The 25,364-nt window shown below is 33.6% G+C and overlaps 6 protein-coding genes and 1 pseudogene across 7 annotated transcripts; 4 read left to right on the forward strand and 3 right to left on the reverse strand.

Annotated features, from left to right (window-relative positions):
* Nucleotides 1–984: 984 nt before the first annotated feature.
* LOC104762716 (zinc-finger homeodomain protein 1-like) lies at nt 985–2,159 on the reverse strand. Its single transcript, XM_010486067.2, has one exon. It carries the CDS (start codon nt 1,989–1,991, stop codon nt 1,131–1,133), a length of 861 nt encoding a protein of 286 aa, XP_010484369.2. The 5' UTR covers nt 1,992–2,159; the 3' UTR covers nt 985–1,130.
* Nucleotides 2,160–5,152: 2,993 nt separating this feature from the next.
* Nucleotides 5,153–7,198, reverse strand: LOC104762717 (uncharacterized). The gene is made up of 6 exons (XM_087498246.1): nt 6,834–7,198; nt 6,522–6,620; nt 6,389–6,430; nt 6,079–6,223; nt 5,716–5,817; nt 5,153–5,552 (listed from the first exon to the last, which is right to left on the reverse strand). The coding sequence occupies exons 1-6, from the start codon at nt 7,134–7,136 to the stop codon at nt 5,461–5,463; spliced, it is 783 nt and encodes a 260-aa protein (XP_087354372.1). The 5' UTR covers nt 7,137–7,198; the 3' UTR covers nt 5,153–5,460.
* A 2,082-nt stretch (nt 7,199–9,280) lies between these two features.
* LOC104762718 (classical arabinogalactan protein 7 pseudogene) lies at nt 9,281–10,146 on the forward strand (annotated as a pseudogene). The gene has a single exon (XR_015588524.1). The product of XR_015588524.1 is annotated as a classical arabinogalactan protein 7 pseudogene (transcript).
* A 2,804-nt stretch (nt 10,147–12,950) lies between these two features.
* On the forward strand, nt 12,951–16,812 carry LOC104727198 (protein DETOXIFICATION 27). Its single transcript, XM_010486071.3, has 9 exons — nt 12,951–13,375; nt 13,472–13,759; nt 14,064–14,317; nt 14,414–14,500; nt 14,712–14,768; nt 15,815–16,053; nt 16,128–16,246; nt 16,320–16,409; nt 16,531–16,812. Exons 1-9 carry the CDS (start codon nt 13,100–13,102, stop codon nt 16,579–16,581), a joined length of 1,461 nt encoding a protein of 486 aa, XP_010484373.1. The 5' UTR covers nt 12,951–13,099; the 3' UTR covers nt 16,582–16,812.
* Nucleotides 16,813–17,088: 276 nt separating this feature from the next.
* On the reverse strand, nt 17,089–18,472 carry LOC104762720 (putative clathrin assembly protein At5g65370). Its single transcript, XM_010486072.2, has 2 exons — nt 17,890–18,472; nt 17,089–17,703 (listed from the first exon to the last, which is right to left on the reverse strand). The coding sequence occupies exons 1-2, from the start codon at nt 18,342–18,344 to the stop codon at nt 17,256–17,258; spliced, it is 903 nt and encodes a 300-aa protein (XP_010484374.1). The 5' UTR covers nt 18,345–18,472; the 3' UTR covers nt 17,089–17,255.
* Nucleotides 18,473–19,665: 1,193 nt separating this feature from the next.
* On the forward strand, nt 19,666–20,398 carry LOC104762722 (histone H3.2). The gene has a single exon (XM_010486073.3). It carries the CDS (start codon nt 19,777–19,779, stop codon nt 20,185–20,187), a length of 411 nt encoding a protein of 136 aa, XP_010484375.1. The 5' UTR covers nt 19,666–19,776; the 3' UTR covers nt 20,188–20,398.
* Nucleotides 20,399–22,853: 2,455 nt separating this feature from the next.
* LOC104762723 (protein MIZU-KUSSEI 1-like) lies at nt 22,854–23,921 on the forward strand. The gene has a single exon (XM_010486074.2). The coding sequence runs from the start codon at nt 22,856–22,858 to the stop codon at nt 23,663–23,665; it is 810 nt and encodes a 269-aa protein (XP_010484376.2). The 5' UTR covers nt 22,854–22,855; the 3' UTR covers nt 23,666–23,921.
* The last annotated feature ends 1,443 nt before the right edge of the window (nt 23,922–25,364 follow it).

Consider the following 25,364-nt stretch of genomic DNA (forward strand, 5'->3'; position numbering starts at 1 on the left):
ATTAATGCAGTAATGTATGTGTGCCCATATGTTTTTTTCTCTTCTCCTTCTTGCTTCCAAAGAGCCCACATGTTTCCTTCTTCCCCAGATCTTCAAAGAACAATTACTATATAAATAGATATGCATATATACATGCATATAATAATAAAATGAAATAAAGAGGAAGAAGCTTTGGATGCATCGACATGTTTTGAGTTTTTTTTTTTTTTTTTGTCTTTTTTCTCTAAATAAGAATTAATTCCCAGGAATCAGAATACTGTTGCAGCAGCTAGCTCATGTTATTTCACCTTCTTCATTTCCAAGAGAAAAAAAATAATTTTCTTAAAGCGAATAATTATATACATACTGATTGGTGATTGAGGAATCCACGCAGATATATATGATAACTATATAGTAAGCCATTGAAATAAAACTTTAGGGCAGAGATCTCCATCCCAAGGAGATTCCGACCGATCCACATTTGAGTCCTACACTCATTGGACAATTAAAATGAAAAGTTTCTATATTAACCCATAAAACATACTACTATAATAATAACAATAACCGTAGCCTCATATATTCATAGTTATATGTGTTGAGTAAAAAAATATCAAGAACATATAATACAAAACACTCAAACACCGACTTAATTAGGAACAAGAACACTATCAGATCTATATGGAAATGATATATATATGGTCAAGCTAACTTAATAAAACACTAAAACACGAAGAACTTAAGAAACAATAATAATGTCAACAAGTGAGTAGCCTTGGGAGCATTAAAAGATTCAGACACAAAAAAAAAATGAACCATATGCTAATGAAGACATATAATAACGCATACACAAAATACACATGTACATTTGCACGATCAAGTTCATATAAATTCATACACAAAACATGATAAATTCAAACACTGACACATGTGATGCTACTAAATTAAGGGTGTCAGTGATTTATAGCTACACCAATCAAAGGTTTTGCTAAGAGATGTAGAACTTAATAATGCAAAAAACGTAATTAACCAGAAAGATCATCATCAACATCATGGGTACATAAATTAAACATTAAAAAACCCTCTCAAATTTTCTCATTAAGAAAAATAATTAAAGCTAAATTAAAACCCTAGTGATCAAAGAAATTCAAGATTCATGGTTGGTCTTGTTCATGATGATACGAAGACTGTGGAGCGGTAGTAGGAGGAAGAGGCTGAGGAGGATGATGAAGAAGTGGTGGAGGCGACTTACCAAGAGTGTGTTTGTTGTTATGTAACCAAACCTTAAGAACTTGTCTCGGAACACCAGTCTCTTGACAAAATCTCTGAATCACTTCATCGTCTTGTCTCTGAATTCTCCACCCAATCCTCTCAGCTAAAGCTAACATCCTCTCCTTTTGCTCCGCCGTGAACTTAGTCCTAAACCTCTTCCTAATCCCTCCTCCTCCTCCTGCTTCAGCAGAAGAAGTCTCCATTGGATCTTCTGATCTTTCTCTTTGTGGAGGAGGAAGAGCGAGCTGAAGTGGAGGAGCTTGTGACGGTGGTGGCCGGTAACTCACCGGAGCTGGAAGACGGTAAAAACCAGGCGGAGGAGGAGGAGGAGGCGGATGCTGCTGCGGCGGTGCGTGGTGGAAGTAAGGTAATTCCTTACGATGGAAGTTACGGTGACAGCCACAAGCGGCGCATTTCAGCGCGTCGATGGTACCTTCGATTCCAGCTGGCATAAACTCGCCACAACCATCCACCGCGTGTCCTCCAATGTTCACCGCTTGGTTCTTGAGACACTCACGGAACCTAAACCTGCTTCCTCCGCCGTGAACAACCATGAATCCTCCGCCGCCGCCTGTGGAGGTTGTTCCGGTGGTTTCATGACTTTCTGTCGAGGCTTTGACGACACCACGAGAGAGAGGAGGAGAGTCGTAAACGGCGTCGTCCTCTTCTTCTTCCTCGTGAAGATTCAGATCCTCTTCTTGCTCCTCCTCGTTGTTGTTGTTGGTGTTATCTTCAAACTCCATTAAAGAATGTGAAACTACGTCGTTTTTTGGGGAGAGTAGAGTTTCTCAAGAATGAGAAGAAGCAGAATAAGAACAAGAGAGAGAGAGTGTGGACATTAAAGAGATTATCTTTTCTCTCTTTTATCTCTCTCTCTTTTAGATTTAGGATTTGAGATTTGAGATTTTGAGAAAAGTGTTTTATATATATATATATATATATATATATTTTATTTTTTTTTGTTATTTACATTCTTGTTTTGTTTATTGGAAATCGGAATCTAATGTAATCTGTCCTCAACCACACTTTGTAACGCTTTCTTTATCTTTTACTTACATTTTTTTTCTTTCTTTCTAATTTTAAAACTTTTAATATAGTAGAAGAGCCATTAATATACTTACTTATTAATCAGGAGGTGTTATTATCTTATTCAGTTTGGTTGGACCGCTCTAACTATGATTTGTTGTTGTCAACTATTCATCATATATCTATATTAATCATATGTTTACAATCTCAAAAAAAAAAAAAAAATTTGATCTGAGTTTGTTATAATGTTCTACTCTACTGATTAATTTTATTGGCTAACTATTACATAAGCTTCTAAAGATGATTAATTATAGAAAAATTTAACGACATATAACTAACATTTTATAAAATAATTTGGCACACCCAAAAAATAAAATTTTGTAATCTATGGATTAAAATGGTTGTAGTATAAATTAAACATTTTTGTCTATTGAGGTTTACTTCTTCTAGGGCTCTCGTCGTACAAACAGTGGTGACGTTATTTTACGAGTTTTGAAAAATGAAAATTAAATAAGCTTTTTGTTTTTTTATATGTTCTTCAATAAGCTTTTTGTTTATTTTTGGACATGCAATACAAAAAGTTTATTAGTGTAGGATTTTAAAAATAAAGAGAGGGGGATAGTATTAGAGATAACTTTTCGGGAAACTAAAAAAGGAGGATAGAATCAAAATAAAACGCGATAATTATTTTTGTCCATATGCCAATATTTTTGTCCAAAATATATGCATTAATATTTTCTGCAATAAAGTGATGGGCAGTCTAATCACATCAAAATCAGTAATGCCCTTAATAATTTCAAGGTCTGAATTTTTTTGTCAACTTTTCAGAATTATATTTAAAAAAAACTGTTTTATTTTGTGTCATCAAATAAAACGAGTTTAATACACCTTTTTCAATAAATACATGTAGATAAGTTGTAGAAACGTAGTATGAGATTATTATCATTTGTCAGCCCATTACCCACATCCGTCCGATTAACTTGTGCTGACATTAGATCTACGGCGACTGATTTATCGTTTCTCGATCTATGCTGTTAATTCAAATCTTACCAACACTAATAGTAATATTCATAGAAGTTATATTTAATGACTAGTCTTTCGTTGATTCAGAGTACGGGTCACCAGTTGTCTTGTCAACACGAAATTGCATGATGAATTAACGTAAGTTAATTGTAAAACATCTGGAAAATTTTATGGACGTAGTTTTATTTATCAAAAGACAATAACGACGTCACTGCAGTAAATATTGTCGTCAAGGAAATAGTATACGAAAACTCGAGAAGGAAACCAACATTCGCACTCATTACAAGTATTTGATCCAATCTCAATAGAACAATAAAAAATGTTGAAATTTTTTTAAATAATACGTAATTCAACAACAGATGAACAAAGTTGTGGTGATTTAGAATTAAGCTTTTAAAATAATACACAGCTGACCGTTCGCTCAGAATAGTAAAACTCCTACTAGTAAAAACTTAACATTTGTGTCGCATCTATAATAAATGCGAATGTTTTCTAGGGCTCAAATTTCAAAGCAAAGATTAACTTATTAAGAGTGAATAAAAATCTACTAAATCAATTGACAGTTAAACCAAACAAAAAAAATTAACACATTTGACACGGAAAAAAAAAAGTAAAGTTATAGTATGTTACGGAGTAATTGAAAAGTTGAAAAATACGAAACACCGACTAACATATGATACAGATGAGTGAAGCAAATGTATTGTTTACATAATGGATACTGAAAGACGTTTGAGATGACGTGCTGACGTGTACTTGTCAGCTGGCGGGAAACCGCTTTCCTACGTGGAGACATTCAGAGGATTTGTCTCCGTTCAATTTATTCGTTTCTAAATTCTCAATTTTCTTATAACCCCATCCATGATCATTATTCATGAAATGTAAAATATATGATTTCGTCTTGACAATTTTAAAAAATCTGAAAAGATAATTTAATTAGAAATCATAAGATAAGATGAAGAGATTATAAAACTATTCAACAGTTTTTATACCGGGCAGAATTGATAAGTCAACGATAGGCTCGTTGATATTTATCGCATATGATGTTAATGTGCATATATAATATAGTCATCACAACATCATATATTCATATGCAATAAATAAATCGTGGATTGTTTATGTACTGAGAATAGGGAAAATATACGTACACAAAACAAAAAAAAAAACTTGATAATTAAACCAAACAAACTATATAATTCAAATTTCAAGATATAAGCAAATTACTGAAATTCGAATGTACATGATGATAATGACTTGGTAGTACTGTGTAAAAAACTAAACAGTTAAAAGCTTTGCAAGCGTGAGAATAGTTATAATGATTGTATGTATATTTCGAAACCCATGTCGACGTCTACTGTTTATTATCTATGTATAGCCTAAACTATATTTTTGAAATGGGGGTAACCATATGATTTGTAATTCGATATGTTCAATCAATTAATACTGTATCATTGCAAGTAGAAAAATAAAGTATAAAAGTAAATGAAAACAAAACAAATAAAAAAAAATTAAAAAGCAACCGACAAGGCTAAGTTAATAGGGTATAAGGGTAGATTGAAAAAGAATTATAATGAGAATCCATTTGACCATAAATTCTACTATATCTCAAAAGGACAATAATTTAACTCATCTTCTTTAGTGCACCTCCATACTTTTTTTTTTTCCTCCCATCATTTTTTGTTAGATATTTATTCCCATCAGTTTCCCTATAAATCTATAATTAACCCAAAAAAAATGGAATTAGGAAACTAAAGTGAAGAAAAGACAAAAAGATTAGCGTTAGAGAGAACGTTGATTTTCCGAACAATTTTAAGGAAATTTTCTAGGACAGACCATTATATTGTTAATATGTAATATATTTTAACAAATATTGGCTGCTTTATTCATATACATATAAATGTCGACAATTGTACCAAAACATTTGACCATCTTTGGCTTGCTCTCTCTATACTCTATACACCCACATGTATAATGGGGGGGGGGGGGGGCACATCCATTTTGGTTAGTAAAAAAAAAAAAAAATTAATCATTTACGTTTATTGAATTGCATCCCTCCATTAAGGACTAATCCGGACAGACAAATCCAGATGAATAATCACATCTCACAAATCTGTAATTTTAAGATCTTTTTCTAGTCTAAAAGGAACTGATTCGAGCAGCTCTCTATCACATCAAGCTTCTTACAGGACCTGGTTCATCAGAAAGTATCTGCCTAATCCTCGCGAAGAAGCTCAACACCGTCTCCTCAGCTTTAGTATCTGCAGAAGACAAAGAGAAGCACATAAGAAGATCAAAACAAGAAGAGACATATCTTTTGTAGACTTCCATTGTTTTTGTAGGTTCCCCCTTCCCCTTCTATAAAAAACAGAGCTAAAACGTTATAATAAGTGAACAATGATCAGCGTCTTTTTTCTTACTAACCAAGTTTCGGTATAGTGTGTGCACTTGAATGACGGATCACCACTGGCTCAACAAATGATTCTATTAGAGCTTCACCTGCTGTCTTTAGGAAATCCCTCTCACCTGCCAAAAAACAGATAACAGAATGAAGTTTCCAAAATCAATGCAGAACAAGATAGATATCTCCAATCATTATATGGTCCTTGAATCAGAATGTTTTAGCAGAGAAGCTCTTATGGTAACATGTCGTACTACTGCACACATAGGATTCTATCTACACACTCCCATGCCAATCATGGCTACATTAAAGCCGCATTCTTAACGTAAACTTCAAATAAACTAGACAGAAAATCGAGTATGTGCAGAGACGTTGTTACGGTTTACCAATGAAGTGGAGTGAAGGGCAACGAACTGGAGACGAGAATGCATTAACAGCTGCTTGAGGCTCCCCAAAGATCAACCCTGGAATTTTTGCTCCGGAAATTATCACTAAAAACTTGACTTTTGGCACCTTAGTTAGAGCCGTTCCCTATAAACAGTTTACAACATGTAACACTTATGCAGCTATTCATATCATTTTCAGATTCAATCTCATCAACCAAAACAAAAACTGTTGAATAAATATGTTTCATTCATGAAAAGCACATATGCAGATTCAATCTCACCAGAACTTGGATTCTGATTAGTTACGTACCTGTTCCTGCATTCCGGGCAGAGCCGCAGTTAGAAAAGCTCCCTACAGGAATTGAACATAACAAAAACACAATGAATCAAGAATCAAACGGTCCACGATCCTGCTCATCATATCTTTATCAAATCAAACAAACCTGAGAAAAACCAAGAAGACCATCAAAAGGACCATTCTTTATCATGTAGTCCTCTATATAAGCCAAACACTCTTCAAAATTCCTGTATTCCTTAAATCCCTACATACAACACACACTTGAGTCACTCACTCACCCAAATCAAAAGTTACATTTACAAACATTAGACCAATCTCTCTGCTTCTCTACTGAAATTTTACGAATTCAATCTCAGTAAAACTAGTCGCGAAAAAAAAAAAAAAAAAAAAACCAACCTTTATACTCAATAGTATCATTAATGACCAAAATTGAAGTTAAGGTTTTGTTGCAACGGACCTTATTAACCTGGTACCACTCGTAATACGGCGGGTCAAAGAGACGCTCGACGTCTGAATTCCCGGTGGCCGGAAAAGGAGCGTCAAGGAAATCAAGATCGAGATTTCGGATAATTGTCTCCGGCCATTTATCTGTAATAATCGCGCGGAGAATCCGACCGCTAGTTCTGAACCCGTGGAGGCATAGGATTCTAGGGTTCTTCGGTTCCCGGTGACTTTCCGGCGCCATCGCCGTTATCTTCAACCGTAATCCTGTTCGGAGTCCACCGGCAGTTTGGAAATAAGAACACGAGTGTCCTAGCATCGGACAAGCACTAACTCTCTTCGTCAGGTTTCGAGATATCCTTGTCCCCGAACATATCAAGAGTTCCAAATCTTTTAATTGTTTCTTTTTTTCCTCGTAACTTTGTGGTAGGAAGGCCCATAACCCCCATCGGCCCGGGAAGAAGAATCATAGTTGAATCGGCCCGGAGTAGTATTTTTCTATCTGGTCCATTTTCTTTGGTGCAAAATAATTTAGTTGCAAGATGATAATTAATTAGAGAGTAACAAAGCAAGTTAAGAGTGCACAATTAAAGAAACTTGTCGTTATTATCTGGAACAACCTGTAATGATCTATCCAAGCTTTTTGTACTGGTGTTCAAATTAATGAAAATAAAGTTGGATGTAAAATATCTTAAAATATTGTCAAGACTTTGGTTAGGGATTTAATTAGGGGATTCATTTCACATAAATTGTAGGTATAATGTATAATCGTCGGTTGGTTTCACATCATATGGCCTCATAAAATATGCCAACTATCTATATAGTTCAGTTCATTTTAAATTAATACCAATCAATACTTAATTAATGAAAATAAAGTTTGATGTAAAATATCTTAAATATTGTCAAGACTTTGGTTAGGGATTTCATTACACACGAGTTGTAGGTATAATGTATAATCGTCGGTTAGGTTTCGCTTCATATGGCCTTCATAAAATTGCCAACTATATACTATATAAATTCAGTTCATTTTAATCAATAGTACTTAATTTATTGAAAATAAAATACGAACGTTCTGGATTCACTTTAAAATGACCTTTACAGGCTATCAACTGTCTTCTCCAGTTATGTGTATCATAATATTATATGCCCGTTTTATTTGTTATAATAGTAATTGTTTTTTTTTTTTCAACTATTTTAAATTTCTCTGACAGCTATCCCCAACTCTTGTTTACGAGCAATAAAAACAAGAAAGAGATTATATAAGTGGACAAAAGAAAATGATTAAGACAAAAACAGCAATATCCAACGGTAACAAAAAGCACACAATACAACCATATCCCTAATGGCCTTATATCAGTAATCAAGAAAATAGTCCCGATGGTCTGCTACGCACATGGGATATACGATAATAACGACATCGTCCTTTTGTTTGATAGATCTGTATTTTTGTAATTAAGGTTCGTATAGATCATTAGTATGCCATTTAAAAACTATATTACCGGTGGGTGGATCGAGTAGACAAACATGATATTTCTTCAATGCATAGTTGTATATGTTTCTTTCTCTGTCCAATTATTGACAAACATGATATGATTTGGTGTTTCTTTCAATTTAACCGAGGTAAACCAACGGTTTTTCCAGTCTATCTTAAACCATTGGAGACGACTTTGGAATCAACATTTATTTCCCCATGTCCTACATACGGGTTTTCACGCCAGTATATATATATATATATATATATATACAAAAACATATACGATAGAATCATCCAATGTTAGTCCTACAAAACTGCATTACATAGTGCAACTACATTATATGCTGACGAATGATAGGTTTGACTATTTTTAAAATTTTGAAAACGTATTCTCTTTTTAATTTCCACACTAAAATTACGATTCGTTAACAAGCTACTGATCAAATATTTTTTTACTAATTTCTACACCTCAACATTTTTTTGATGTTTTTCACTAGTATCATGTTATTTGTTTCCGGTATGTTATTGAATTCTAATTTATAAATTTTTGTGATGATTTCAATAAAATCATCAAAAGTGAATAAATAAATATTTTTAAATATTGCCGGAGAGTATTCTATAGTTTTGTTGATTAGTTTTATAAAATTTTGCAAAGTACTCCAAACAATGTATGTATTTTTGCGATACTTTCCATGATTTTATTTTGTGAAAAATGCATAAAGTCATGAACCAATAACATAATATATGAACTCATTAACAATCCTAGATTCTTTTGTTTTATTTGAATAACACCAAATTTTATTGATTTTATATAAAAGTCTGAATCCAATAACCCAATTTTGTTAAGATTCTACAAATCACAAACTAATAATACTAAACTTTAAACAAAATCTACATACATTTAAAGTCTTTCAAACTCTATTCAAATCTAAATCAACAAACAATGCCCTCTTATTTTAATACATACTAGTATACTAGATAGCAGATACTAATCATGATACCAATAATTTCTGCATAATTATTTTTCTATTCCACAAGATACTTAATTGGATACTTATAATTGTTCTAAACCTTTCCCTAAGTCTATATATAGCTCCTCCATCGTCATTCCTCACCTTAACCACTCTGCTTCACTCTCCCTATCTTCTCCCTCCCCTAATCACAAAAAGCACATAGAGAAACGATCTTAAGAGAGAAGAAAAGATGAATTCTAAGATCATCGAAGCTTTCTTCATCGTTGCTCTCTTCGCTACCTCATGCTTAGCTCAAGCTCCAGCTCCTACTCCCACAACCACCGTCACTTCTCCACCACCGGCAGCAACTCCCTCTCCGGCTACAACTCCTCCACCTGCCGCAACCCCTGCCCCCAGCACTACTCCTCCGTCTACTGCTCCTTCTGCGTCTGATGTCCCCACAGTTTCTCCACCTGCACCAGAAGGTCCCGGAGTTAGTCCCGGAGATCTAGCCCCGACCCCTTCCGACGCTGCCGCTCCTCCACCCAACTCTGCTTTCTCCAACAAAGCTTTCGTCGTTGGTACCGCTTTTGCCGCAGTTGTTTACGCCGTCGTTTTGGCTTAGGATCACATTATTATTTACATGATCGTATAAACCATTTTATTTTATTAGTGTCGGTGTTAGTTTGATTGATGTTCGTTATTTGAATTGTTTGTTTGATCGATCGGGGGAGAATGGTAAATTTATTTACGGCGGAGTTTAAATGGGCTGTTGATACGTGTAACTTTTCGTGGTGTTGTTGTTGTTGATGTTGGAATATGTTATGTAAATCCAGTAATAATAGCTTAATAAAATCATTCATACATTAATTTTTTCTTTACAAACAAAAAAAATTCACATGGTTCATCACTCTTTTGAGTCTTTTATTTATATATATATAGGTCTTCTCCAGATCTGATTCCCGTTACTTCTTGAGATTTCAGAACTGTGTAAAATCATGTGTTCTTGGCTTTTTCTTTTTATTGAAAATGTGTTATCTTATTGGGTGAGTACGACTCCAAAAATCAATTACTTAAATAATTTCTCAAATCCGGATCTCAGATCTGTTTACGGACTTTACAGTATTATAATGCTTAGTGCTTACTGTAATATTTATCAATCAAAATTAGCTGACGTAAATCATAAAGTTAATTTTGTCAAAGCTCCCAAAACATACAGCTACTCAGCAGTCAGAACCTACGAAATGTTCACAAAGTGCATGAAAAAAAGTATCAATGTTAAACCTCACAAAACCAAATGACTTATCTAAATTATGTTACAGAAATATTTTTACCTATATATATATAAAAAAGGAAATTGCCATTGTCCATGTATAAGAATTAACTCCTACAAACCCTTTTTTATTTGTCACCCACTCCACTCACCAGGCCTGTAAAGCCCTTTGCTTTCCCTTATATGGGCTATATTGATGGAATAATGGCCCAACATCATAAATTATAATATATGAAAAATAATTCGAAACTCTTTCTTTTAAGCAAACAAACTGAAAATGAAACTAATACTGTATGCTGTATCTAAAATCAAATGTCGACCAAAGTTGTGAACAAAATCGCTTTAATAATATTCGAGTTTGGCCTTTCGACATGCATGATAATAAAAACTATTAATTACATATTTACATTGTTGTATTGAAATATTAATAGTAGAAATTTTAGTTTGAAAAATAGATTATGAATAAAAACTAAAAATAATGTTTGCTGGCTTTACAAAAAAAGGAAGAAGATTTTTTTTTTTGAAAAGTGACTGTAAGTGATATTTGATTTTTGTTTTTTCTGTTCACCTGATTTGGTAAATGATCAGAGGACTTTTACGGCTTCAAAACTCAAAAGCATTCGGGCCTTATTGGCCAAACTTTTGCCTTTTTAACAACTTTCAAATAAAGACTTATTCCGTGAAGTTTTTATAGCCCAAAAACATTTTAATAAATACTAGTAGTATCTGTTCTCTTCCTTTCCAAATTTCTTTTTTCAGTTGAATAGTTGTGACTATGAAATATATGTGACGTGATATATATAGAATCAAATTCCCTTTTAAAGAAAACGAATACTCACTCTTCATTCCATACTACGTTTGTTTAATTCATGCGTTATGAAATACTTTTCATTGAATAAGATTCAGTATCTTTTACTACAAGAGATCATCGTTGTTGATTCGTTGAAAGAAAAGTTTATAATTATTTCTCAGTTAAATATTGAACACAACACTGGTAAAGAATAATACCAGATGATGAAGAAGTGACGATTTGTTATCCAAAACGAAGGTGGAAAATCAAGAAAAGGAAGTAATTGGTAAAGACCATGGACGAAATCTTCTACAAGACATGATAAATGGATTGGTTATCTACAACGATGTCACAATAGATGAGAATGTGGTCAATTTATTTTACGAAATAACGCAATGATATACAGATAAATATCATTTGTGTGAGTTTTACAAAAATAAAATAATAAATGTATAGTTTGTGTGACAAAAGTATAATATCTATGCGGAAAGCAATATGGTTGGTATGTCTTGTACTTATGTGTGGACATATAATAATATATCACACCATGTTACAAACTCAGGGACTCAAATCTGATGGCTATAATGCAAGTTTATCAAAAACTGCAATATGACAGATTGACAGAGGATGCATGAAAATCACCAATTAAGACGACAAAATTATCATCAAAACGAGTAAATATCGGAAAGTATAAGATAAGTCAAAAAAACCAAACAAGAAATCAGTGCTGACTTGGTTGTCAGTACACATGTGAATTTTTAATGATAAAATATTCATCAATGATTTAGTTATATAAAGTTATACCTCGTCTAGTTGCAGTTTCTAAAGCTTGTTAGGAACAATTAAAAAAAAATGTTAACTGGAGAAAATAATATGCATGTTCTCAATCAGACACATACACGCTCATTAGGCCATTATTAGGTAAGCAATGAGATCACAGAGGACAATGACACATGTGGAAATAAAACGATGTCACCCTAAACCAATCCTTCGACGTGCCTCTCACGTGTCACGCTTATTCAGTTTCAGTAGAACTCAAAATGTATATCACGGTCCTTTTTCAGTTTTAATTACCTATTTTATAATTCACTAGATAGCATAAGCGTGAAAAAAAAAAACAAATAATAATAATAATTCACTATATAGCAAATCCCAGTGACCTGGACTAGTACATAAATTTGAAAAATAGTATTGAAAGAAAAATATTAATCAAACGTATATCTTAGCACAAAATGCCGTACGTAAAGATTGCTAATTTTGATTACCCTTACCAAACTTTTTTATTCTATTAGTTCTGTACTTTTAAGTCCATAACATGGAAATCGTGGAACATAAAGATAAACATGTTTACTGTCAAACAAGTGTCATGTTTTAGCACTTAATTATAATTATAAATCTATCTTTTTTGCTGTCGTCATAGTTGAAAAAATTTCATGTTGCCAAAAAATATATAATTCCTTTCCTTTTATTTCCTCATTGTCCATATAACGTATATATGAATATTTTAAAATTTTCTTTACTTACAGAAGTGAAATAGAAACACTACACACAAAGTTTTATCATTTTTCGTCAAATTTGGAGTTTTGTAATGATGGTCAAACAAACAAAAATAAGTTTCTAAATTCATTAAATCTAGAAAAAGTAATAGACTAATAATAGCCACAGAGTTTTTATAAATAAAAAGCCAATTCACACACAACTCACCCTTCACCTTTTCTTCGCTCACTCCTTTCTCTTTATATTTCATTTCTTCTCCATAACTTAAGAAAAAAAAACGAAAAAAGGATTAGCGATGAGAGGTGGCGGCGGAGAAGAAGGATCGGAGTTGAGAGTTGCACTGTTGAAAAGTCCTCACACGGCGGAGGAAGACGGTGGTGAACTGAAGACTAGAGTTTGGGTTGAGACAACAAAGCTATGGCAAATCGTTGGTCCAGCCATATTCAGTCGAATAACGACGTACTCGATGCTTGTCATCACTCAAGCTTTCGCTGGTCATCTTGGCGATCTCGAACTAGCCGCCATCTCCATCGTTAATAACGTCATCGTTGGCTTCAACTTTGGTCTCTTGGTATACAACAATCTTGATGTTTTCAACTTTTAATTTAAGGGTTTATATTGACATTTTTTTCTTAAGGGAGTTTTAATATGTAAAATGGTGGTGCAGCTTGGAATGGCGAGCGCGTTGGAAACGCTGTGTGGGCAAGCGTTTGGAGCAAAGAAGTATTACATGTTGGGAATCTATATGCAGCGTTCTTGGATTGTTCTCTTCTTCTGTTGTGTCTTATTGTTACCGACTTATATTTTCACAACTCCGGTTCTCAAATTTCTTGGCCAACCGGACGATATCGCTGAGCTTTCCGGTGTTGTCGCCCACTGGGTCATCCCTCTTCACTTCGCCTTTACTTTGTCTTTCCCGCTTCAACGTTTCCTCCAGTGCCAGCTTAAAAATCAGGTACCGACGTAATCGATCTAATTTAATTGTTTCAAATAGCATGATTCATGCGTCCAAGCTAGTCAAAATGATAACAGTTTTAATATAGAAATATTATTTAGTTTATCTAGATTTGTGCGTGTCGGAAGCAGATCCTTCAGTTTTTTCTTGATTTGTGCGTGTCAGAAGCATCTTCTTTATATGTTTTAAAATTGAATAGTCCAAAAAGTAAATCAGACTTTCTCTATAATAATGGTTTATTACGTAGATGATAACGTATTAATGTTCGAACTACTCGTTTTTTTTTTTTTTTTTGTGGTTTTAGGTGACTGCGTATGCTGCAGGGGTTGCATTGGTGGTTCATTTTTTAGTGTGTTGGTTGTTCGTGGACGGGCTTAAACTAGGAGTCGTGGGGACTATGGCTACGATTAATATCTCCTGGTGGGTTAACGTTCTGATTCTATTAGTATACTCCACTTGTGGTGGCTGTCCACTTACTTGGACCGGGTTCTCTTCCGAAGCCTTCACTGGACTTTGGGAATTCCTTAAACTCTCTGCTTCGTCCGGCGTTATGCTTTGGTACCAATGAATATATACACTTTTGTGACATTAGACTAATTGTGTCCGATACAACTTTTAACGGTAGATGCTTGGTGTTTTTTTTTTTTTTAACAGTTTGGAGAATTGGTATTATCGGATTTTGATTATAATGACCGGCAATCTTGAGAATGCTCGAATCGCTGTTGACTCCTTGTCCATATGGTAAGTCGTTTTATGTTTGAAATATTTTATTTAATTTAAACCGCCTCAAAGACATATCTTGTGGCATTGTTTCACGTCTGCATTTTTGGGTTGTTGCGGGAAGGTTATCGTTGTTTTCTTGTTTTTATCTTATTTTTTATTTAATGAAAAATTGACTACTTTTCAAATATTTTATTGACCAATCATTTTCAAAATTTTATCTTTTTGGCAGCATGACGATAAATGGTTGGGAAATGATGATTCCTCTCGCTTTCTTCGCCGGAACCGGGTAACGTCTATTCTTAGTACTCCGTATTTGCTAATTTTTAATCCGGTTGATAGTGATGATCTAATTGGACCCCTATTCAGTTTCGTCTAATTTTAATACACGTACCCAATGAAACTGGAAGTTAGAATCTTGCATTGAATGTGGAATATATGTCATGTTGGATTCTATTTTTCAAATAATTCGGAAAAATAAAATAGTAAATGCTTATTTGGTTGTGGTACTTCGAGTGATCGTGTCCACCATTTTATTCCTATCCCAGTTCTCAGTTTAATTTACTCTATTTTGTTCGTATATTTGTTGTCAACAACTGAATGACTAGTTTGAGTCCAAATAATGTGGTCCAACGATAAGGATACAACTTGGGTCGAGTAACTCTATCCGATTTTTTTTTTTTTTTTTGGTTAAACTCTTTCAAGTTATCTAAAATTATAACATCTTTTTTTGAAAAAAATCTACTCCAATTGTTTTTGTAATGTTAAAAGAATATTTTCCAAAATTATTTGAAACCACTCATAATTAGGCAAAATTATCTTATACTATATAGTTTACCCAAATTTTATTCGTTTGAACATCAATTTTAAATACATTAACTTATCGATACTTTTATTCCGCATGTGTTCAATGACTATCCGCTACTACACGTCTACACCTTTCATTTAGAGTTAGAAAATTATCGTACGTCGACATAAATATTTAATACGACAGTACTGTTAGTTAGTTAGTTTATTTTGTTTGAAGGACCAATAGTTTATCTGTGGAAATTTTAGGAAGTTGAAACCTAACATTTGGCATATACAGTTGCTTATAGCATTGATGAAGAATAAAGAGTAAAGACAGTGATGTTTCCTATTTGCCATGTTGGTGTGGAACCTACATACAAAATATTTTTAAAACAATATAGAATATAAAGATGGTATAGGTTTTTAATTTTCTAACAATATTTTTAATGATTGCAGTTACATATGATTTAGAACTATATATAAATCAGTACAAGTTTAGAATGTATGTGGCAGAACTATATGTTTACTTTACATTAACGACTGCAGTGTACGTGTGGCGAACGAATTAGGAGCTGGTAATGGGAAAGGAGCAAGATTCGCCACGATTGTATCAGTAACACAATCGTTAATGATCGGATTATTTTTCTGGGTGATAATAATGCTTCTCCATAACCAAATCGCTTGGATATTTTCTTCAAGTGTAGCCGTCTTGGACGCCGTTAATAAACTCTCACTTCTCTTAGCTTTCACCGTTCTTCTCAACAGCATCCAACCGGTTCTCTCCGGTACGTCAAGGTTTATTTTTGAACAGTTTCTTGTATATATTATATACCGAGTCAATGATTTTTGTGATGGCTAGGTGTCGCGGTTGGATCGGGTTGGCAATCCTACGTTGCATATATAAACTTGGGATGTTACTATTGCGTCGGTGTTCCACTTGGGTTTCTGATGGGATGGGGTTTTAAATTCGGCGTCATGGTAATCACTATTTTTTTACACGTGTTTTTGTTAATTTATTTGATAACTTATATCGATTTGGTTTTATTTATAGGGGATTTGGGCTGGTATGATTTTTGGAGGAACTTTTGTTCAGACAATGATCTTAGGTTATATCACAATGAAATGCGATTGGGAGAAAGAGGTACATTGATATGTTTGCCTTTGGTTTTGTCTTATTAATTTCATTCGTTTAGCAATTTTGAGTTGATCATGATAATGTGTGTGTGTGGTTTTTTTTTTGGGTCTGTTTATAATTCTTTCAGGCGCTGAAAGCAAGTGCTCGTGTTAACAAATGGTCCAACGCAATAAAGTGAAGATTTGTTTAGTGCAACTATTATTAAATAATTTTGTAGCATAATTGTTTTTTACGAAAACTGGTGTCTGTTGTTGGTATCGAAAATGTAATGCAATATTACTCAGAGCCGGTTTATATTTTACAAAGGGTCTCTGCAATTACTGTAGAGGTCTTTGTAATATATTCGTTTTATATCATGCCTTGTAATATTAATTAGAAATATCTTAAAATGCTGAACTGGTTTATTTGATTTCGATTTAAACCAAAAAAAAAAATTTTATTTTCCACGTGAATATTGGTTAAGTATGTAAAGCCTAAATGTTTATCAAGAATAATATGACTCAATGCCTTCTTTGGTGTTTTCTGCTGGTTGGGAGAGAGTACAAAACAAGGACTCCGAGGTCGGTGTAGTTAAGATAGTAATGGTTCAGATTTTTAAAAACTTCGAGATTTTTGTGATGGTTTACTCACTTAACGTTCCTACATTTGTCGAGGATTTTTTTTTGTGATGATTTTGCTACATATATTATTCACAATTCAATTATTGAAAATATATATACAAGGAATCGACTATAGTCATTTTAAATAACAATGCCGCAGAGACGAATAACCGATTTATGGACTAAGCTATATGATAATAAGTAGTGTATAATATTTTTTACTAACCAACAGGACCGGACTGTTTCTTTTTTTTTATAGGCGTTGCATATCTTTTAATTTCGATACCAAACACCAAAAGTCTTCAACCAAATACTTGCTTCGCCAAGAAAACTCCCTCAAACCTTCTTTGCACATTTCGAGCCTCTCCAAAACCGGAACCAACTCGTTCGGTTTAGCAACTCTCTCATTCAATTCTTCAAACCTTATCTTCATCAATCTTATGACGGAGAAGTAGTCTTGTACCATTAGTTCTATCATTTCGACGACGATTTTGTTGAGTTTCGATTTCGGAGCTATTGGCCTGTTACTTATATGTTCGAATAGATCCACTAAAAAATCAACTTGTTTAAAAATGCAGTCGGTTGTGTAAGACGAGACTCGTCGAGTTTCTAGACGCTTATCTTCCGACCTATCCTTTATGTTTGGGGTAACGCCTAAAGCCTCCGCAATTGAAAAGTAACAAACTAGATATTGTTTGTACCTATTCAAAAGACCATTTTAAAAATAATTCATAAGAGACTATATTTGATAAAATTGCCATTTAACATATAAAATAAAATAAAAAGTTAGAAAAAAATGATATGGATCGGCGTCAACTTTTCAATTATTAATTTGTCGGTCAGCCAAAACTATAACCAATACATATATTCGATATATATAATCTTACCAACAAACCCATAGAGACAACTCTCTAGTAAAACGAGATGAACCTACATTAAGGTCATTCAATTTAAGTTTACTCCCTCCTTGATTATAGATCAAAGTACGATGACTTTTGTTATTTCTGTCACGAACACTATCTTCTACATTGTACACATATTCCGATTTGATCATCTTATGGAGAAGAATGAGACATTTAGCAGCCACACACACGTCCGTTGTCAAACGAAGCCTCTGTAGGATCGCAGCGATGGTATCAGGACCGTAACACGTGTCAGCAGTGGATTGGAGGAAAGTGACGTATTTGTCGGAGGGTGGGTTCTGTGAAGTGTGAGACGTGGCTTTCAAGATAGCTTCGTTGATGGTTTTTGCATTCTCGGAGCCACACAAATGAACCACGTTGAGTTTCATTTGCGAGGCTTCGTCTTTCAATTTGCCTCCCAAGGTTGTCAATATGCCCATAGTTTGGTTATTTTACTCTTTTTTTTTTTTTGGGTCGTCGAATAGATATTATTGTTTAGTCTTTGAATCTTTAGCAATGTGACTTTGCTTTTATAATAATTCGAAGGTTTCATAATGTGTGTTTGTTGGTTAATTAATAGTTGGGTAAGATCATGAAATAAGTTCTTAATTATCTTAATAATCATCTCTTTAGCATGTATACTAGATTGTTTACCCATATGGCCATATCATATACATCCATTATGAAAATTAAATACACGTGGATTTTTATAATTACAATAAGTAACAGTTTTAATCATTTTATTTTGTTTTTTTTAAAAGATTAATTTTTACTCTTTTAAAAACTACATTTAATGTAATTATAAAAATATTCATAAATAAATGCTAAAACTTTATTTACCTATTTTAAGATTTTGATATGATCTAGAATTTTGAGAAATATTTCATTAAGAAAATCTGAAAACATTTAAATATATATAGATAATAATTTTATATAAATTGATTATCCCTCAATTTATTTCAAGTAAAAATTAAACTAAAAACCTCTTAGAAACTGACGTTTAGTCATTATATTTTTGTCCATGATATAGTACTTTACTTTGTGATAGAAACACGTATTTATTATAAAAATTAAAAATATAAGATAATCAAATATCGAAAAATTTGTTGGTTCAATGAACAAATCAAGAAATTGACTCATATCTCTATCTTTTTTTCGTGCATTTACAATCAATACAAATTTAAAATTACAAAGTGCAAAAAATCAACTTTTAGTATATTAACTAGTAATAAATTGCTCAATATTGGCTTTTTAAATGGTACACAAAATCAATAGATTTAATTTAAAGCCTGATTTTACACCACCACTACAAGAAAACATAGCACCTCAAACGTTAAGATATATACGTGCGTCAATGACATTACTTCTCAAGTTAATATTGGCTACCATAAGTGATTAGTTTCATGACACCAGTATTCAAAGTTACCAGCCATTAACACAAATGTAAATTACTAAATGGAAAAAATATAAATAAAAAATAATAATAATGACTGATGGATACACGACATCTTAACGGGCCCAACCCAGACTACAACTTGGGCTTTTATTTCTCAGAGGCTTTTTTTTTTTAATTGTTAGGTTTCCAAAATTTGGCAGAAAAATTTGAAAGACGCGCCTAAATGAAAAAACAAAAAAAGTGAGAAGGAAACTAAAAATAATTTGGGCGCTAGAAAGAAGTAATGTGATTGGTTGATTTAGACATGACGCGGATCACTAAACTTAAATAAATCACAACCGTTGATCAAATTAAAGATCTAACGAACCAAAACAATTAAACGCTTCACTATAAAAAAAAACCCAATCCAGTGACCTCTCAGATCGTTAAAGCAAACCTCAAAACACTTTCTCTTTCGTTTCTCATCAACCAAAAAAATGGCTCGTACAAAGCAGACGGCAAGGAAATCCACCGGAGGAAAAGCACCAAGGAAGCAACTGGCGACAAAAGCGGCGAGGAAATCAGCACCGGCGACCGGAGGAGTGAAGAAGCCACACAGATTCCGTCCCGGAACCGTCGCGCTAAGAGAAATCAGGAAGTACCAGAAGAGCACTGAGCTTCTGATCCGCAAGCTTCCGTTCCAGCGTCTGGTTCGTGAGATCGCACAGGATTTCAAAACGGATCTGCGTTTCCAGAGCAGCGCCGTCGCGGCTCTCCAGGAAGCGGCTGAGGCTTACCTCGTTGGTTTGTTCGAAGACACTAACCTCTGTGCGATTCACGCTAAGAGAGTCACTATCATGCCTAAGGATATCCAGCTGGCGAGGAGAATCAGAGGCGAGAGAGCTTAAGGGAGAGAAGATTGGAGTAGAGGATTTGGAATCGAATCGTTTCTTTTGTTGTCTCTATTGTATATCTTTCGTGTTTCGTTTTCCCTAATTTCGTGTTCTAGAGTAAGGATTAGGTCTCCTTGCGTTTAAGTTGTTCGATGAAATGCCTCAATGAATCTTAAATCAATGTTTTTAATCTCTTCAGATTACTGCAATTAGATTTATATTAACTGTGCAAATCTCAATATTTTTGAAATTTAAACCATAAAATGAAGACTATTTTCATTCTGGTTTACAAGAATGAAAATAGTAGTATGAGAAATTGATAATCAAAGAAGATAGCAAAATAAAATATTTTGGAACGGCGGGAACAATAAGCGAAGGTCTCTCTGATTGGTGGATTAATGATCACGAGGATCGTTCAATATGCACCGTCGATTAGACAGTGAATCTAACGGATCAGATCAGAATCTCTCCCTCTTCCCCTTTAAACGTAAAAAACTCAAGTCTCTTTCATTGCCATATAGTAATTTCGAGAAATCAAATCAAGAACTCAAAAAAGAAATTATCTGTTAATTCTTCCTAAATTTGGCTCGTACAAAGTAGACTGCGAGGATTTTTCTCAGTGAGATTTTATTCTTTCTGTTTATTACTTATGCCCTATGCGTATTTGACGGGATATGCTTGTGCCCTCGTCTTTTTGAGTCATTCTAAGTTTTAATTAACGTTTGTGTTCTTCTTTTAAATTTGGAGTCAGTCACAATCACTGCATTTGTACACTGTCCATGAATCATGGTTTAATCTCCTGACATATTTAGAAAGAAAAAAAAAAAAGAAGATATTATTTACTCCTACAAATAAAGTGTTTTTTTTTTTTTTAATATCTTCATGCCATGTGAAATTTAAACGATCCACGGAAAAGCATTAAGATATTTTCTTCATACAAATCTCTAACGAAAATATCTCGCAGTTGTCGTTGGAGATTATAGATATACTGAGCTGGATATAACAAAGGGTCTTTTTAACTTGAATAGTGCTCTGCTCCCTTAAATTATAATGCTAGTTTAACTTTGCCTTGTTTATTTAAGTTTAGTGCGCTCTTGGTATTAGTATCCCTAATGGCTTCGTTTTTAAATAAAGAACAAGCGATAGATTACCGAAAAAAAGTAGAGGAAAATCCAAAAATAGTTTTGAGAGAAATTGAGACAATGATATATATTGTGTTGTCATTTATTTTATTTTGTTAAATCCAACTAAGAAAAAGTTTATAATGCTTTTGAGTGGAAAGATCCAAGTTAGCAATTTTTTATTTTATTTATTTTAAAGTAGAAAACGACAATGTATTCTCCAACTTGCATCGTTTTGGCAGAAGCTTCCAACGTGGAGATAAATTATTGAAACAAAAGATGGGATGACAACAATTAATAATTCCAAAAGTTACAAAATAAAATAAACGTGTCAACTGTCAGGTAATCCTCCTGATAGAGAGAGATCCACCTCTATTTGAATATGACTTTGAGATTTTGAGTTTTATTTCCATTGTATACAAAATTTATTTGGTCTAACATTAGTTTCTGATTCATACCACGTTGTGTTGGCGCTTAAAAAAAAAAATCCGTTAACAGTATTACTCTACTTTCGTTAAAAAAATCGATTGGGGAAAAACTTTCTTGGTGATCACATTGATGTATGCAATAGAAATTGATATGGTGGTGGTATATATATGTGTAAGATTGTCCAGATTCTTTTCTATAACCTCAACTTGAACTTTTCAATAGAATGATGCACTAGTTATATTTTTACTTTTGAATATAATTTAACATTATTTTAAAAAAAAAATGCATGCAATAGAAATTGTTGTGGTGGTGGTATGTGTAAGTAAGATTGTCCAGATTTAGTGGGAACCATAAGGAATATATTGGGCCAATGATGGGCCAAAAATGGGTAACAATTGCATCCCCATGATCAATCCTTGTCGATGCTCGAATTGACGGTTGATTTGACTTTGTCGTTTTATTTAGATGTTTTGTTTGTCCATTTAGGGTTGGCTTTATTACAAATTGAGTTAAACGAATCATCATGCAAACAAAACCAAAAAAGGGTAAGAAACTATGTCACTAATTTAATCAATATTGTACACAAGAAGTTTTAAAGTTGTTTACCATTAATCATAATTAGTTAATTACCATCGTACTACCCAAAGATATCAACAAAACTTTGGATCCGTATACTAGAAACTTTGTGGTTATCGCCTGCTGATATTATTAGCAGTGTTATTGTCAACTTTGCACGAACATATGTAATCATTAACTAAATTAAATAGATCAAACTATGTTGATTTATTAGGATTTCTTAAGATATAAGGTTAAATGCCGAATTATGATTCAGTGATTGGACTCACGCCCAACGTGGTTGTACGGAAATTTCCTAAGCCACCGTGTCATTCCTTTCTAGCCGTTTTTGATTCAGTTGAATCAATAATAAGCTCCACACTGCACAAGCATTTTAAGAATTGTAATACATTTTTTTTCCTCTAAGTGATACATGCATTAATTATAGTAAGATAAACTATAATATTCTAAAATAGTTAAGAAGAATTTATATTGTGTATATATATTATTTTATATTATTTTCTTTCATGACCATTTCTCTATAAATAGATCAATGCCACTTGAACCCTAACACACACATGCACATGAAATTATCATCCTTTTCCCACAACTCAAAAAAAGAAATCATGTCTTTCACCACAAACCCACATCGTCCCCGCCTCGCCTCAACCACCACAAGCGCAACGGTAGCTGTAGACTGCCATCAACAAGTTCGTTCATGGCGGCTCCTTCGCACCATCGTCCAACTTCTCCTCCCATCTTGTTACTGTACAATCGTAGATCCAAGTGATATTCAAGAAGACAAATCATCTCACCGCCATATCAAACCAAGAACCTCTTCCGCTTCCTCAACCACCACAAACTCCACTTTTACCGGGACAATATTTGGTTTCCGCCGTGGCAAAGTAAACTTCTGCATTCAAGCAACAAACTCCAAAACCCTAAACCCAATCATTGTCCTCTTAGAGCTCACCGTCCCTACCGAGGTCTTAGCTCGTGAAATGCGAGGAGGCGTGCTAAGAATCGCTCTCGAATCAAACAATAATGATGGGTATGATTCACATGAAGATTTTTCTTCTTCTTCACTTCTTACAACACCTTTATGGAACATGTTTTGCAACGGTCGGAAAGTCGGATTCGCCATCAAACGGGAGCCTTCAAAAGCCGAGCTAGCCGCGTTGAAGGTCCTTACTCCGGTGGCTGAAGGAGCCGGAGTTGTTAACGGAGAAGAGATTAACCGAGATAAGAGTGATCATATGATGTACTTAAGAGCGAGTTTCAAACGAGTGTTTGGATCGTTTGATTCTGAATCTTTTCATCTCGTCGACCCACGTGGGATTATCGGACAAGAATTAAGTATCTTCTTTTTTAGATCGTCAAAAAAATGATCTTGAATCAGTGCACTTGCATACTATACGTTTGGATTATTTCGAGATTCATCGGTGGTTTGTTTTTTTTTGTTTGTTCCTTTTTTGCAAGTTTCTATTAGGCAAACTGAACCATTAATCTGTCTCGTAGTGTTTTTTAGGCTGTGCTTAATTAGATGAAAATGTAATAAGCATAGCTTTTGATGATCTCAACTTTTGTATAGTAGTGGTGACCATGTGTTTCTTATAGTGCAAATTTTAATCTTCTATATCTTTACATTTTGCTTTCTATTATTGTCAATAATTTGGCGAATAAAGTTAATAATTTTGGTTGGCAACGAAACGAAAAATGAATTATTGTATAGTTAAATTTCTTAATTCGTTTGTTACTTTATAACATGCACTATATATATGGAGTACTTTACAAACGAAAATACATATATTAATATATAAGTATCAAAAGGATAATATCCAATTCAAGTGTAAAGAAAATGACTATATAGCTAGTTTTTAAAACGATAACATATATCATATTTTTTAATCTACGGATTCAACTGATAATATATTTTTTGTTTAATTGACTAAAAACACAATTTATAGTTAACGGTGATCAACTCATCTATTAATTAAACGGGATCGCCAACTTAACTCCAAAGTTTTTGTGAACAATCCATGATCCATCAATAGTTTTTTTCTTTTTTCCATCTCTTAAATAAAGAAAAGCTCGTACGTGGGGTTGAGGTCAACGAGGGCTGAGAGTTATCATGGTAGAATAATAAAGAGTCCACGCGGCGAATCCATCACTACAAGAACACTAACAACTTTAAATTAAAATAATAATAAATTTACGTAAATAGACAGAACCAGATAATTTATTAGTATTACAACATTATTCATTCGTGACTTTATTACTTTTGATTAGAGAAAATGGCAAGCTGGTTGGTCTTAGCTGTTGTTGATTCCCTCTGTCTTTCCAATGTTGTTCTTTTGTTTATAGCCATAAAAAAAATCAATAAATCACAAAACTCTTTTCATTATTTAACTTTTACAGATCCACATTTTTTAAAAAATCAAATTCTGATAGGAAATAATCTTTTTAAGCTAAATGCTGTTGGTTAAGTTTGAAGTTGACTTGAGAAATAAGCTACACTAATCCTATTAGAGTTATGATTTTAAAGAAATAAGGATCAAAGATAAGTTAGGATTATCTAATTTATGGGGTTTTTCCTAGTAGGATTAGGTTAGGTGTTTTACTATATATATATATGTCGAGGCATGACGCAAATAAGTGTGGTCTTTGAGGAAGAGAGAGTTTAAGAGTTTGAGAGCTTTAGGTTTTTGAGAGAGTTTTCCTAAAGATAATAAAAGAAGAGTTGTTTCTTTTAATGAGATCTTAAACTTAAAAACAAGAATTGGTATCAGAGCTATGGGAGACAACAGAGCTATGGGAGATATTGTTGAACCAGCAAAGACAATGGAAGGAGGAGGATCTTCTTCCCTGAAGTGTCCTATGTTAAACTCCACAAACTATACAGTTTGGGCTATGAAGATGCGGATTCTTCTCAGGATACACAAGGTATGGCCAATAATTAAGACACCAGGGGACGACAACGACATGAATGATATGGCGATGGCACTATTGTTTCAATCCATCCCAGAAGCCCTTATTTTGCAAGTTGGAGAACTCGACACGGCAAAGAAAGTTTGGGATGCAATTCAA

The sequence above is a fragment of the Camelina sativa genome, chromosome 18 (assembly GCF_030686135.1).
Source record: "Camelina sativa cultivar CO46 ecotype springtype chromosome 18, ASM3068613v1".
Taxonomy (NCBI): domain Eukaryota; kingdom Viridiplantae; phylum Streptophyta; class Magnoliopsida; order Brassicales; family Brassicaceae; genus Camelina; species Camelina sativa.

What these genes read in the sequence shown, in the direction of transcription:
- LOC104762716 (XM_010486067.2), bottom strand. Translation starts at nt 1,991, where the DNA reads ATGGAGTTTGAAGATAACACCAACAACAACAACGAGGAGGAGCAAGAA.
- LOC104762717 (XM_087498246.1), bottom strand. Translation starts at nt 7,136, where the DNA reads ATGCTAGGACACTCGTGTTCTTATTTCCAAACTGCCGGTGGACTCCGA. An exon ending in AGTGGTACCAGGTTAATAAG is followed by an intron (nt 6,621 to 6,833) that starts GTCCGTTGCAAC and finishes TGTTGTATGTAG; the next exon opens with GGATTTAAGGAATACAGGAA. An exon ending in ACACACTATACCGAAACTTG is followed by an intron (nt 5,553 to 5,715) that starts GTTAGTAAGAAA and finishes TGTCTTCTGCAG; the next exon opens with ATACTAAAGCTGAGGAGACG.
- LOC104727198 (XM_010486071.3), top strand. Translation starts at nt 13,100, where the DNA reads ATGAGAGGTGGCGGCGGAGAAGAAGGATCGGAGTTGAGAGTTGCACTG. An exon ending in TCGTCCGGCGTTATGCTTTG is followed by an intron (nt 14,318 to 14,413) that starts GTACCAATGAAT and finishes TTTTTTTAACAG; the next exon opens with TTTGGAGAATTGGTATTATC. An exon ending in GCTTTCTTCGCCGGAACCGG is followed by an intron (nt 14,769 to 15,814) that starts GTAACGTCTATT and finishes TAACGACTGCAG; the next exon opens with TGTACGTGTGGCGAACGAAT.
- LOC104762720 (XM_010486072.2), bottom strand. Translation starts at nt 18,344, where the DNA reads ATGGGCATATTGACAACCTTGGGAGGCAAATTGAAAGACGAAGCCTCG. An exon ending in TTGTCTCTATGGGTTTGTTG is followed by an intron (nt 17,704 to 17,889) that starts GTAAGATTATAT and finishes TCTTTTGAATAG; the next exon opens with GTACAAACAATATCTAGTTT.
- LOC104762722 (XM_010486073.3), top strand. Translation starts at nt 19,777, where the DNA reads ATGGCTCGTACAAAGCAGACGGCAAGGAAATCCACCGGAGGAAAAGCA.
- LOC104762723 (XM_010486074.2), top strand. Translation starts at nt 22,856, where the DNA reads ATGCACATGAAATTATCATCCTTTTCCCACAACTCAAAAAAAGAAATC.